The following is a 12,649-nucleotide window of genomic DNA, read 5'->3' on the forward strand; positions in this document are numbered from 1 at the left end:
CACATACGAACATCATGAGATTCGTTCTTATTTTATTTGAAATAGCTCTGACTAGGCAAGCGTAATTTCTGTCTAATCAAAAGGATGCATTATGTCCTAATAAACGCAAAGATCATTTATTTTCTTTGTGAATTCCATGTCTTTCTGTATATCGACAGTTTGTAATGTAAATCTCAGAATAAATATAAGACAAAGAATGCTTCTCAAAACCAAAAAAGAAAAATACATATTCCTTTTTTAAAATTCAAATTTGTTTTGTTTTCGATACTTAAGATATACTGCAAATACATTGATATTCTTTCAAAAGAGTTGGCTTCTTGTCGAGGTCTTTTCTATTGGTAAACTGACCTTTTTTTTTTTTTTTTTTTTTTTTTTTTTTTTTTTTTTTTTTTTTTTTTTTGAAAAACAGCAGGGTGTGGTTTTTTTTTAATGACCTGGATTGAAATGACACTGATTTTTTTCACCTTTTTTTGCTATAGTTTTTTTTTTCACGTTATTTTGGTTAGAAAATGGAAAGGAAAGGTATACTATGACAATGGATTGAAATTTTTGACAATATAAATTACGGATCAAAGTTTTTTCTTTTTAGTCGTGCCTTTGCTTCACAAGCTATTAAAGTATTTTATAGATGTAATTCGAAAGAGAAAAGGCAAGGTAATGCGTATGAGATGGTCTTGAATATCGTCGAAAAGTTTCGCAAAATCTATAGCGCCATGTGGATATTTCCTTCTAAGCATATATCATTAAATTAAGGAGAGAAGCTGAAGTCGACAGAGAGTGTATTGAATGGATTATGTTAGTAAGGAAAAAGTAGGAGGATTATTTTTTGAAGAAGGGAAAAAGGATCTTTTAGTCAAAAGTGACAGAAACTGAAAGGAAATATTACTATCGTCTTCATCGCAAAATAGAAAATGAATCACCTCGTCGTCTTTTCAAGGCTTAAGATGACTGAACATGCTGGAATAGCGTTAGTCTTTATAGCAAGCATTCAGGAGTCATATCATCTGATTGTTGAACGTTGTACATTATAGACAGTCAAAAAAGAAGCCTAAGTCTATGAAAGTAAATTTGTAACTGTTTTGTGTAGTATCATGAGTCGATATATCATCATAAGCTTCTGATTACAATTGTTTTATTTTTGGCATATATGGTCAATAATTGGATTCTTCAATTTGCCTCGACAATATCAATATTTCTTTGTTATTTGAGAATGATGAAATGTCTAATTTTTCAGAAACAGTAACCAAAGTTAGGAATGGTTTTTTCAACGGTTTTCCTCTCTTTGCCTTCTTTTGAATTAGACTTGCAACACAAAACCATGTTGCGTTGTGTTTTCGAATGTAAAGAGACTTTTATGAGATGGAGAAATGATTTTCACATCATCTACCCAAAACGCCATTGACAAGGCTAATCAACAACCAAGCAAATAAACATTCACCTTTCTTGTTATGGTGGATGAGTGCTCTGTATACTTACTCTCCTTTCCCTGCTATTTTTTCCGACTCCTTTTGAATTGGCATCTTCATATAGTCATAAGAGCTTCAGTTCAAAAATCATCATAGAATTATTTACTTTAATAATTATCGATAACATATACAGAAAAATCAAAGTACTGAAGTAGAAAAAAAGAAGGAGAAACAGAGCATAAAGTTCAATTACATCAACAGTTCACAAGCGTTGTTCAGTAAGTTAAAAACCAGCAACAAATATACAGTTTTGAAGCGGAATAAAAGTTTTTTTTTTCTTTTTGTCTTCTCCATCTTCTTTCTTTTGGTATGACACACATCAGGAAATTATACATGTACACCTTAGTCAACTAAATATTTGCGGAGCAAGACATAGCAGAAAACTGTTTATGTAACATACTTGTCATCCCATAATCTGGCGTGAAACACAGAAAGGAGCATCTAAACGCACGAGAAAGTATGGATGGGATTAAAATAGTTTGTTTATTATTGAAAGTGATTATTTACATACAGAAAGACATAAGAAGGTTGATTTTGAATAAAGATGAGGAAGACTAGAAGAAGAAAAAATAATTAATACAAAATTATGTATAAAAAAAAGAAAAACAATTAAGGAATGGATGGATAAACAAGATCATTTGCATTGATCTTTGGATATTATGATAGCTTTTGGTTGGTTTGATAGGGATGTATGTATGTATATTATAAGCAAACATTGCGTTTTGGTTATTAGTATTGTTGTTATTCTTTCTACTTTTTTTTTTTTTTACTGATTCTTTAGTTGATTTATGTGGATGATGGTGGCGGCGATGGTGGTGGTGAAGGACTTGGTGAGGGAGAAGGTGCAGAAGGAGGTCTAGGATTGTTTGGCCTAGGCCTTCTAAAGTTTGCTAGCTGTAAAATTATGTTTTCATTGATAGACATAATCACCATTTTTTTTTTTTTTTTTTTTTTTGAAATAATGACAGATCAAAAAATGTTACTGATGTTAATTTTAAGGGTAATAGTCACAATAAAAGTTTGAGAGAAGTAAGTAAACGAAGCAATAAGACTCTGGTTTTTTCTGCTTTCATATATAAGCATAATATTGCTGCAAAATGTTGTTTGTCTATCATGCAGTTAGTAAAATTGAAAAAAAGGATGCATACTACTCACACTAATCGCTACAGATTTTCTTATTTTTGATGCAAAAATTCTTTTTTTTTTCTTTGTGTTTGTGTATATAGAAATAAGAAGATAAAAACAAAACAAAAAATGACAAAAACGAAAGAAGAAAAATACAAGTTTTTATATACATGTAGATATCTCTTCTGTATTTCAAAACAAGAATACAACAAGTGTGACAACAGATGAAAGTTAAAGCACATACGCACACAGGCCGTGTGTCAAACATAAAAACTCTTTCATGTCATTCTTTAGTTGTCCTACGTGGAATATATTTATATAGAAAAAAGAGACTCAAAGTCCATATATGTTTATTGTCAACAAGTTCATCTGAACATGTTGCTCGAACTTTTTTTTTTTTTTTTTTTTTTTTACTCGGGAGCTAATGAAAATCATGTTTATCATTGAAAATCGAGATCAAAACACGTCTTAAAATTCTAATCGTCTCGAAATCGCTATAGCATGTCCAAAATGCATAATTTTAGTAATTAATACTATTTTTATGCAGAAAAATAGTTTATATATCATGAAACTTATTTTTAGAATGACAAAAAATCACTGGCCATTACTACATATGCCTGTAAAGCCTAAACGCTTTAATAGTGAAAACAAAGCTACTTGAATCACACGTGTTCTCTTTCTCTAATAATTTACACACACACACAAATATTGGTATTGTAATCGTCGTACGATCATTAAGCTTTCTAGGTCGCACTTTGATTCTTGAAGAGATATTTCCTTTGTAATTCAGGTAGTGGTCATAGCTCCTCTGATGATATACTAACCATACAAAACTGAACAGGGACTCTGGAAAAGAAAAAAATTTCAACATTGTAACCATCACTTGTGAAACATAAACATGTACACACATCAACTTTAAACACACGCATACTTGCATCCTTGTCTAGATGAAGTTTTTTTTTAGAAAAAAAAACATATAGATATCTTTGCTTCCTTCATCTAAGGACAAGAAAGTAACTTTATTAGAGAGAATAAACAAAGAACCTTGTTATGAAAAAAAACAGAATATGAACCTTGATAACAGGTCTTGACTTTGCATTGCATTGCTATTTTTGAGACATAACTTTGTCCTTTTCCTATGCGCTATGGCCAATTATTTATATTATTGCTGATTTCCTTAAAAAGGTACATAATAGGCCAACGTAACTATGGCAAATGATTGCATATTCCTGAACTTAACCTTCTTTTTTTCTTACAATACTTGGCATAATACTATTGTTTCACCAAGTGATGTTATCAACAGAAGCAAACATCGAACTTAGTAGTACCTATGGAAGAAGAAAGAAAAGAGAGTGAGAGTGAGAGAGGAAAAAAAAAAAGAAGGAAGATCGGCTTTGTGCTCCTTTCAATTTGAGAATAGAGAGGACGTATGTGCACTTCCCTTGTTACTTACATAATATCGCTCCATTGGACTATATAACCGTCCAAAAACTCATTTCCCTGTAAACAGATGATCAGACAAACTTTTTTCTCCTGTTCAAATCCAGCACTTCTCCTAGACGTTGAAATGTTTGATATGAACATGATTCTAGAGATATATTCTAGTTCAGTATACATGTACTGATTTGGTAGGTTTGTCTTTTGAGTACAAGGTGGTACAACAGTACGCATGCATATATATACTTGAACGTAAATCCCAAATAAGCAAACTGTTCGCCCATTCTCCTCCGGCACTATTTTTCCTGTCTCCACATAATTAGCCAACCAAAAAAGTAAATTAAAGAAATTAAAAATGTTGAATGTTAAATATTTATTTTACAAAAACGTGTTGAACTTTTTACAAGATATATATAAATGAAAAATGGGAAATATAAAGAATGAGTGTTGAACGTGCAATTTGTTTAACCGCAACCATTATAAGATGAAAATAATGTGTATATATAAGCGTTTGTTGTTATTCTAAACCAACTTAGATGGTAGCAGTAGCGTTAATCTTAGTAGGATCGAAACCAGGCATAGGGAAGCTACGAGCAAATTCAACAACCTCCTTCTTCAATTGAGCAATTTCTTGGTTGCCTTCAAGAGCAGCAACAAAGTCCTTCATCAACTTGGAACCACACTTTTCTTGAACATCAGTAGCGATTTGGACAGTTCTGTGAAGGTATTCAGCAACCTTAACCATATCTTCTTCCTTCAAAGAACGAGAAGTCAAGGCAGAAGCACCAAGACGGACACCACCGGGAGTAACGGCAGACTTGTCACCAGCAATAGAGTTTTTGTTGATAGTGATGTGGACCATATCACAGATACGTTCGACCTTAGAACCAGTCAACTTTTGAGGCTTCAAATCCCAAAGAACCAAATGGTTAACAGTGCTACCAGTAGCCAACTTGTAACCGTAGCCAGCAAGAGTCTCAGCGAGCTTCTTGGCGTTAGCACGGACTTGCTTAGCATAGAGCTTGAATTCAGGGGAAGCGGCTTGCTTCAAAGCAACAGCAACAGCAGCGATGGTGTTGTTGTGAGGACCACCTTGACAAGAGGGGAAGACAGCTTGGTTGACACGAGATTCGAGTTGATCACCCTTATCACGACGGAAGAAGACCAAACCAGCACGGGGACCACGAAGAGTCTTGTGTGTAGTGGTAGTGACAATATCACAGTAATCGAAAGGAGATAAAGCTTCCTTACCGGCAATCAAACCAGAGATGTGAGCCATATCGCACATGAGGTAGGCACCGTGTTGATCAGCAATCTTGCGCATAGTATCGTATTCCCATTCGGCAGGGTAAGCAGAAGCACCACAAATCAACAATTGAGGGCGGAAGAGACCAGCATTTTCTTCAAGACGCTTGTAGTCAATCAAACCAGTGGAAGGATCAACTTGATAAGGCATGGAAGCAAAGTAGATGGAAGAGGCAGAGATCTTCTTCTTAGCAGTTTGGTAACCGTGAGTCAAGTGACCACCAGAAGGAAGATCAAGACCCATAAGACGGTCTCCGGGTTTAATCAAAGCAGTCAAAGCAGCAAAGTTAGCAGTGGAACCAGAGTAAGGTTGGACGTTGACACCCCATTGTTCAGGGTTCAAATCGAAAGCAGCCAAAGCACGCTTTTGACAGAGGACTTCAAGTTCATCAATGTATTCATTACCACCATAGTAACGAGCACCAGGAAGACCTTCAGAGTACTTGTTGGTCAAGGCAGTACCGTTAGCTTCAATGACAGCTTGAGAAGTGAAGTTCTGTAAGAATAAATCATTAGCACACCCATTCACCTCCAATGCTCTTCAATATACATACCTCAGAAGCAATGAGTTCCAAACCAGACCATTGTCTAAGTTTTTCGTTTTCAACAATGTTGTAAACTTCCTTGTCTTCTTGTTCAAGGGTAGTGTTGAGACAGACGTTCCAGGAATCAGTGGGTCTAACAGACATTGTTGGTAAGAAAAGTTACAGATAGAAAAAAGTTAAGGAAGAAGAAGAAAGTAGAATCCTGCTAACGCTTTAAATTTGGATTTTTCGAGTGGCTTACTGATTAATCGGTATTCGAAATAGAATAGATTAAAAGATGGATGGATTTTTTTTATTGATAACCCAATCATGTTTGAACAAAAAGGCCCAAACACGTAGCTTAAATTGTATTGCAAGATGGAGATTGTAAGAGTCATTCTAAATCCCGCTTATTTCCTTATTTAACAAGTAGGTAAAATACCGCGTTTTGATATGTCAAGTTCAACATACTCTATAGCCTCTGATACCTTTCTAAACAAATGATTTTCACCAAACAGATTCAGCAAACCTGATTTCTTAAACATGGCCATGGGTTGCTCCCTTAACCTAACAAAATAGACTTGTACTGATCTACTTTGGTAAGCCTCTACAATCTCATAGAAAATTTGGATAGCGCTATTATTGTCCATGCATTAGATTCAACATCTTTTTTTCTCTAGTTATTTTTTTACCTTGCATCAATCGAAGGCATACTGCCAACATCAAATATTGTATACAACGATTCACTTCTTCGGGGTCTCTCGGAAGGATGAATAGACATATCACCAAACATTTCCAACCGTCTCAATCGGTCTTTCAATTGACCTTAAACAAAACAAAAAAGAGATGAGTTACAAATAGCATGGTCGAAAAGAGATCTAGCTCTTGTTATTACCTGTGTTAGCAAAAAATAATGCTTCCTCAATGCGAACAATAAGTACATCCTGTAAATGCTCGATCTCCAAAGAGTCGTTCTGAATAGGCTTGAACTTATTGACTGAACCTTTAACTCGTCCCTAAAAGTAAAACGGTTTTAGAAAAATTTGATTCACACAAATGTTAGTCATCGACACAAAATAGTCTCTTTCAGTCACAAACAATTGGTAACCTGTTTTAAATTCCGTCGATAAATGCTTACCATAATTGAGATACGGGGATAACTTGTTTCTCGAATCGTCATTAGTAACGATAAGGTAACTGCCAAGAGAGTGCCAAATTCAAGAGAGATGATAATAGTAGCAAAGAATGTAATAAGTAGCAAGGCAAGATCTTTCCAAGCTCCTATTTTAAAAATAAAATGTAGATCTTCAGGGAGCTCTGAAAGGAGAGAAAGTACTGCAACAAAAATAATAGACGATAAAACTGCTTTTGGTAAATAGTAAAAGTAGGGCAGTAAAAACAGGATAGCAAGGATAGCTATCATGCCAGTAATTAGACACGCCATTTGAGTACGAGCACCAGCCTTATCATTGATTTTACTTCGAGACACCTAGAAAAAAAAACAAAATTAGCTTGTGATATATCGTCACATTAAAAAGGCAAGGGACTTACAGATCCAAAAGCAGGAATACCTTGAAACAACCCACTGCAGATGTTTGCTACACCCAAAGCAACTAGTTCTCTGTTGGCGCTTACTGAATAATTATGTTTACTAGAGTAAATCTTTGCAATGACAATAGACTCAACGAATCCAATGACAGCAATCATAGCAGAAGAGACGAGTAAATCCTTCATGTGCTTGGTAGGAGGAAAGGAAGGGATCGAAGGCAATAGTATGCCTGCACTGTCAATCTCTCCCAAAATAGCCAGGCCCTTGTGCTCCCAATCCAAATGCTTTGTGAGTAAAATAGAGATTACAACAGCCAGCAAGACGTCTGGAAATAATTGAAGCCATTTTTTTGTCAAACCATAACGGGATTTTAAGGAGCGCATAAACAATAAAAAGGAAACAGTTATAACGGAAATAATCGACGACAATATGTGTGCATGATCAAGGTTCTTGAGGAGAAAATAAAGTCTCTCTATTGTTGTCGAAGCTTCTGAAATGCCCCACGCTTTGCTGAGTTCAACAAGACCTAATAATGTGATTGCTTGCTGCACCATGACTACTAATGCAACACCACTGATAAAACCACGCAAAAGAGCACGGCTCATGAGACTATCTAAGAAGCCTAGTCGAAATATACCAAGGAGTAAAGTGAAGATTCCCGTAAAGAGTGTCATGAGGCATGCCCAAGCTAAAGGCTCAATTGTGTAATCATTTGACTTGAGGTGTTCTTGTTGTGCGATAGATGACCCAATCAAGAGCGCCAAAGTTGATTCAGGTCCCACTGACATTTGTCTGTTTATTTGATTTATGGTCATTTCATGATGTGATCAAGAACCATATCACTTACCTAGACATGCCGAAAAAGGCATACGCAATTGCAGGAAAAGCAATACCATACAAGCCATGAACTGCCTCCAGTTTACATAATGCTGTCGCATAAGACAATCCTTGTGGGATTAGCAGACAAGATAAAGTAATTCCAGCCAGACAGTCTCCCCAAAATATCTGTAGATTGTATAGAGGAAGCCACTGCAAGATTGGCAAATAGTATCTTGATCGTACTTTTAGAGTGTCCCAGAATCCTTTTGGAGTCTTATCAGGTAACCTGACAGAAGGTACTACATGCTAAGTTAAGTTTGTGCTATGCATGTATAACTATGATATCCTGTCTTACATGGAGAAGCTGTAAGATAGCGAGGAATCTGATCTTCAACACTCAAAAGCATTTGGGTTTCTGATGTAGCATTTGGAGGTAAATGATCTTCATCGTCTGTTTCTTCCAAATGTAAAGAATGAGCGCCTATAAAAAAAAGGGGGATGGGAAAATAAATGTTTGGTTTCTCGAAATGTAATGTTTATTTATACAATACTTGGTGTATTTGGCGAAAACATCGACAATAGTTTAGTATAACAATTGGGTATATATTTATTAAAAGAAAAAGCAAAGTTAAATAAAAATGTAGAATTGAATAATTTAACCTACAAGATTTATCCTAAAATTAGATGTTTAGAAAAAAGTGGACTGGACGATTTGCAGTTTTACGTTGCACAATCTCTAGCATTTTTTACTTGAAAGGTGTCTAATAATGCTCTTGATATGGCCTATAAAGACTTCATTGTATTTAGTTCATAATTTACAATAATTTCTATTGAAAGTGAATCCTTAAAATAAGATTTTCCAATCACTAAACCAAATGTATTTGACTGGCATTTACGTAGCCCTTATTTGTTAAATAACATACACAATTGAAATTTGTTTATTTCGACAAGAAATCCCTTTTGATTAAAGTCTATGCTAAATAAATTCCTTGTAAGTACATTCATATTTAAAATACTTTGGCAATTACTACCAACACGTCAAAATGGTATGCTGTCGACATAAATGACCGAGAAATACTCGTCACCAAAGTCACTGAACATCTCAGACTGGTGTTTTTCTTTCTTGGTTGTTTTTGCAAGATGCTCCGTAAATTGTTTCACAGTCAAAATAACACCTCAGCTCAATGGTCTTGTGTAGTTCAAAGTAATTGTTTATTTATATCGCTGTGTATCAAATGCCTTTTTTGTTGTGAGCACTGTACACAGGATTTATATTAATATTAAGCAAATAAAGCGTGCGGGAAATCTCTAATACAGTCAAAGATTATTGATTAGTAATTGGCTGGAAAAATGATTTTGGCCACGACAGTTTGCGTAATGGTTTCGTTCTGATTTTGGATTACACATTGGTGTATATATATAAAGTATTTCTTTTCTTTTCTCTTCTTTTCTTTTCTCTTCTTTTCATCATTAAACATAACAATGGTTGCTCTTCTTATTCCTTCTGAATACGGTTACGTAAGTGTATTCAAATGATATACGGTAGGAGCTAATGCGCATGTAAACAGGTTCTCGGTACGGCTACTTTCAGTGCACTTTACTTGTTCTTTTTGGGTGCCAAGACTGGCGGTGCCCGTAGAGCTGCTGGTATTCCTTATCCTTATAGTAAGTATACATCATACAGAAGTGACGCGATAATTGACAAAGGATGGTAGTGTATGCCGAAAAGAGTGAAGCTGAAAAGGACCCCAAGAAGAACATCTTCAACTGTGTCCAACGCGTTCATCAAAACACTCTCGAAATCTTCCCCGTCTATCAAACTCTTCTTTTAATTGGTGGTCTCAAGTACCCCGAAATCTCTTCTGCTTGTGGTGGTATCTTCCTTTTAGGCCGTATGATTTATGGCAATGGCTACAGCACTGGTGATCCTTCCAAGCGCTTGCGTGGTAGCTTCGCCTACCTTGGCCTTTTGGGTCTTCTTGGCACTGCTGGTAGCACCATCTATGGTCTCCTCAAGAACTAAATTGATGTTGCTTTAATCTTTGTAAATCTATAATAATAAATACTTTTGAAATCGATGATGTTTTATGCCTTTTTTAGAACACCACGTATTTTTCTTAATTTGGAAGGAGAGGATTCCGTAAATATTAGTTTTCCGATTTAGAAAATAGGAATCAATGGTATCCCTATTACAGCATATGGCTATTGAATACGCAGTATAATCTAAATTGCTACTTGCGATAAAGAAATTCGGATATTCTCAAACCCCTGTAAAATATTCGGTAGTAATCTGATTTACTTCGCCTTTAAAAAATAGCTGGGCCCGCAAAGAAATGCTTGATTATTGCTGCAAAGAGTTAAGCTAACTAGTAATTACTACAAACAAATTGAGTAAGTTCCTGACTATTACAACTCTAAATCTTTTTTCTTTGAGTTTTCTGTGTCAATATAATAGAACTCGTCAAAACTAAGGTTAACTAAATAAAGGAACTTTGCAATGTCTCACCAACAAAGCCATCATCCTGGGAGAAAACACTTCAAATTGTTCGTGCCACAGTGGATATAAATTAAAGGATATCGCTATATTGGGAAAGTTCTTAACAATTGCAATAATACAGTAATGTGTACATTGCAGCTAGAGCTTTTAAAGTCATTTTATGATAATTAGCAAGGTACTTGGGTCCATCATAGCATTATGACTGTATGACATTGATAGATGCAAGTTAATTAGCTCGAAAACATATATAAACGTCAAATGTTTAGAATCAATTCAACCTACAATGAAATTTACAATTGCTATCCTACTCCTTGCTTGTGTCTGGATTTATGTCTGTGATGCTCGACCTACTGGAAACAGTACTGGTATTAAAAAAGGAAAGTATTTTGACAGAGTGGTTATTATTGTAATGGAGAATCAAGACTATGATGTTGCGTACAAAGACAAGTTTATCAAGGAATTAAACAAACAGTACAAGAATGGTATCTTGTTGACGAATTATCTTGCTACAACGCATCCTTCGCAACCAAATTATGTAAGTGTTTATATGCATACAAAAAATGGCTTCTTATAGTCTGGAAAGATTGCGTTGATTAGTGGATCAACCAAAGGAACAAATGAAGACGACAAATCCAATATTAACAGGAAAACCATTGTTGATCTTCTGGAAGCTAAGGGTGTATCGTGGAAAACTTACCAAGAAGACTACCCCGGGAACTGCAACAAGAAGATGGATATCGACAAATACGCAAGAAAGCATAATCCTTTTATCTCTTTCAAAAACATCCAAAACAACAAGTCTAGATGCTCCAAGATTGTAAACTCAAATCAACTAGACAAAGATATCGAGAAGAATACAGTGCCTCAATTCGTATTTTACACTCCCAATGTAAGAATTTTTAGAGAATAGAAAATAATAGAAAACTTACTTTATCATAGATTGATAATGATGCTCATGATACAAACATGAAGTTTGGATCAAATTGGCTAAAGAAATTTCTGCGAAAGCGTATCAATAAGAGTGCATTCAGCAAGAATACAATGTTTGTATTGACTTTTGATGAAGATGATGGTGCTTCTGACAACAACAAGGTTTTGACTGTCTTGTTTGGTCCTGATTTTCATCCTAGTAGCAAGCAGAAAAAGGACAACACAAAATATACTCATTATTCTTTGTTAAAGACAATTGAAGACAACGTAAGTTAGAATGAAGACAAAAAATGATCTTATTTATTTTGTGTAGTGGGGATTAGGTGACCTTGGACAAAATGACAAGAAGGCAAATTTGATCAAATTGTGATCTCTATCTGTTGAGTCTGGCACTCAGCCAAGAATATAATTAAAGATACATATATCAAAATAAAGTCTATATATATATATATATGTGTGTGTGTGTATGCTAAATGATTTTTCTTTGGTGTTGTTAAACTGCACCAGCAGCTAAGCCAACAGTATCTCTTCTTTGATCCTGCCAACCAATTGAATTTGCGCTGCACCCACGAGGCCATCTAGCACTCTTGCCATAAATTCCTTCGATTTCCTGCATAAATCCTACAAAATAATTCCAATTTGTAGTTGCCTTTTGAGACCTTTCAAATCCTCCATTGGGCCATACAAATGTGGAATGATCTTTATGGACCATAAATACTTGACGTAATACCATGAATCTATAACCTTCTGCATTCAAGTGAAGTGCATGCGATTGTTTATCTCCACCTTGATTTCTAAAACGAGCATCATATAATGGAGCAGAGCGATGAACAACATAATAAGGTTCCCATTGTGATTCGTAGCATACTTCATAAGCTAAAGGATCACCCATTAACAAAGGACGAACCATAGCAATTTCTGTGGCAAGTGTAGGCCCATGTCCTGCTCCTGGATCTGTGATGTATGCCACATCTTTACCAACAAGGCGACGAAGTTC

At 35.2% G+C, this 12,649-nt stretch overlaps 5 protein-coding genes across 5 annotated transcripts; 2 read left to right on the forward strand and 3 right to left on the reverse strand.

Moving 5' to 3' along the window:
• Positions 1 to 4,560: 4,560 nt before the first annotated feature.
• On the reverse strand, positions 4,561 to 6,022 carry B0P05DRAFT_569315 (serine hydroxymethyltransferase; the record flags this gene model as incomplete). The annotated part of the gene is made up of 2 exons (XM_051581241.1): positions 4,561 to 5,829; positions 5,888 to 6,022. 2 exons carry the CDS (start codon positions 6,020 to 6,022, stop codon positions 4,561 to 4,563), a joined length of 1,404 nt encoding a protein of 467 aa, XP_051437973.1.
• Positions 6,023 to 6,147: 125 nt separating this feature from the next.
• On the reverse strand, positions 6,148 to 8,849 carry B0P05DRAFT_332264 (sulfate transporter family-domain-containing protein). The gene is made up of 7 exons (XM_051573556.1): positions 8,581 to 8,849; positions 8,254 to 8,524; positions 7,409 to 8,198; positions 6,996 to 7,346; positions 6,753 to 6,873; positions 6,550 to 6,682; positions 6,148 to 6,493 (listed from the first exon to the last, which is right to left on the reverse strand). Exons 1-7 carry the CDS (start codon positions 8,630 to 8,632, stop codon positions 6,280 to 6,282), a joined length of 1,932 nt encoding a protein of 643 aa, XP_051437974.1. The 5' UTR covers positions 8,633 to 8,849; the 3' UTR covers positions 6,148 to 6,279.
• Positions 8,850 to 9,656: 807 nt separating this feature from the next.
• B0P05DRAFT_530314 (uncharacterized protein) lies at positions 9,657 to 10,333 on the forward strand. The gene is made up of 3 exons (XM_051576847.1): positions 9,657 to 9,743; positions 9,794 to 9,890; positions 9,941 to 10,333. The coding sequence occupies exons 1-3, from the start codon at positions 9,708 to 9,710 to the stop codon at positions 10,246 to 10,248; spliced, it is 441 nt and encodes a 146-aa protein (XP_051437975.1). The 5' UTR covers positions 9,657 to 9,707; the 3' UTR covers positions 10,249 to 10,333.
• Positions 10,334 to 11,010: 677 nt separating this feature from the next.
• Positions 11,011 to 12,181, forward strand: B0P05DRAFT_530317 (phosphoesterase). The gene is made up of 4 exons (XM_051576848.1): positions 11,011 to 11,257; positions 11,306 to 11,611; positions 11,662 to 11,919; positions 11,966 to 12,181. The coding sequence occupies exons 1-4, from the start codon at positions 11,132 to 11,134 to the stop codon at positions 12,020 to 12,022; spliced, it is 747 nt and encodes a 248-aa protein (XP_051437976.1). The 5' UTR covers positions 11,011 to 11,131; the 3' UTR covers positions 12,023 to 12,181.
• B0P05DRAFT_569319 (glycosyl-transferase for dystroglycan-domain-containing protein) lies at positions 12,146 to 12,562 on the reverse strand (the record flags this gene model as incomplete). The annotated part of the gene is made up of 1 exon (XM_051581242.1): positions 12,146 to 12,562. The coding sequence occupies one exon, from the start codon at positions 12,560 to 12,562 to the stop codon at positions 12,146 to 12,148; it is 417 nt and encodes a 138-aa protein (XP_051437977.1).
• Positions 12,563 to 12,649: the final 87 nt, after the last annotated feature.

The sequence above is a fragment of the Gilbertella persicaria genome (assembly GCF_025201335.1).
Source record: "Gilbertella persicaria strain CBS 190.32 chromosome Unknown B0P05scaffold_7, whole genome shotgun sequence".
Taxonomy (NCBI): Eukaryota; Fungi; Mucoromycota; class Mucoromycetes; order Mucorales; family Choanephoraceae; genus Gilbertella; species Gilbertella persicaria.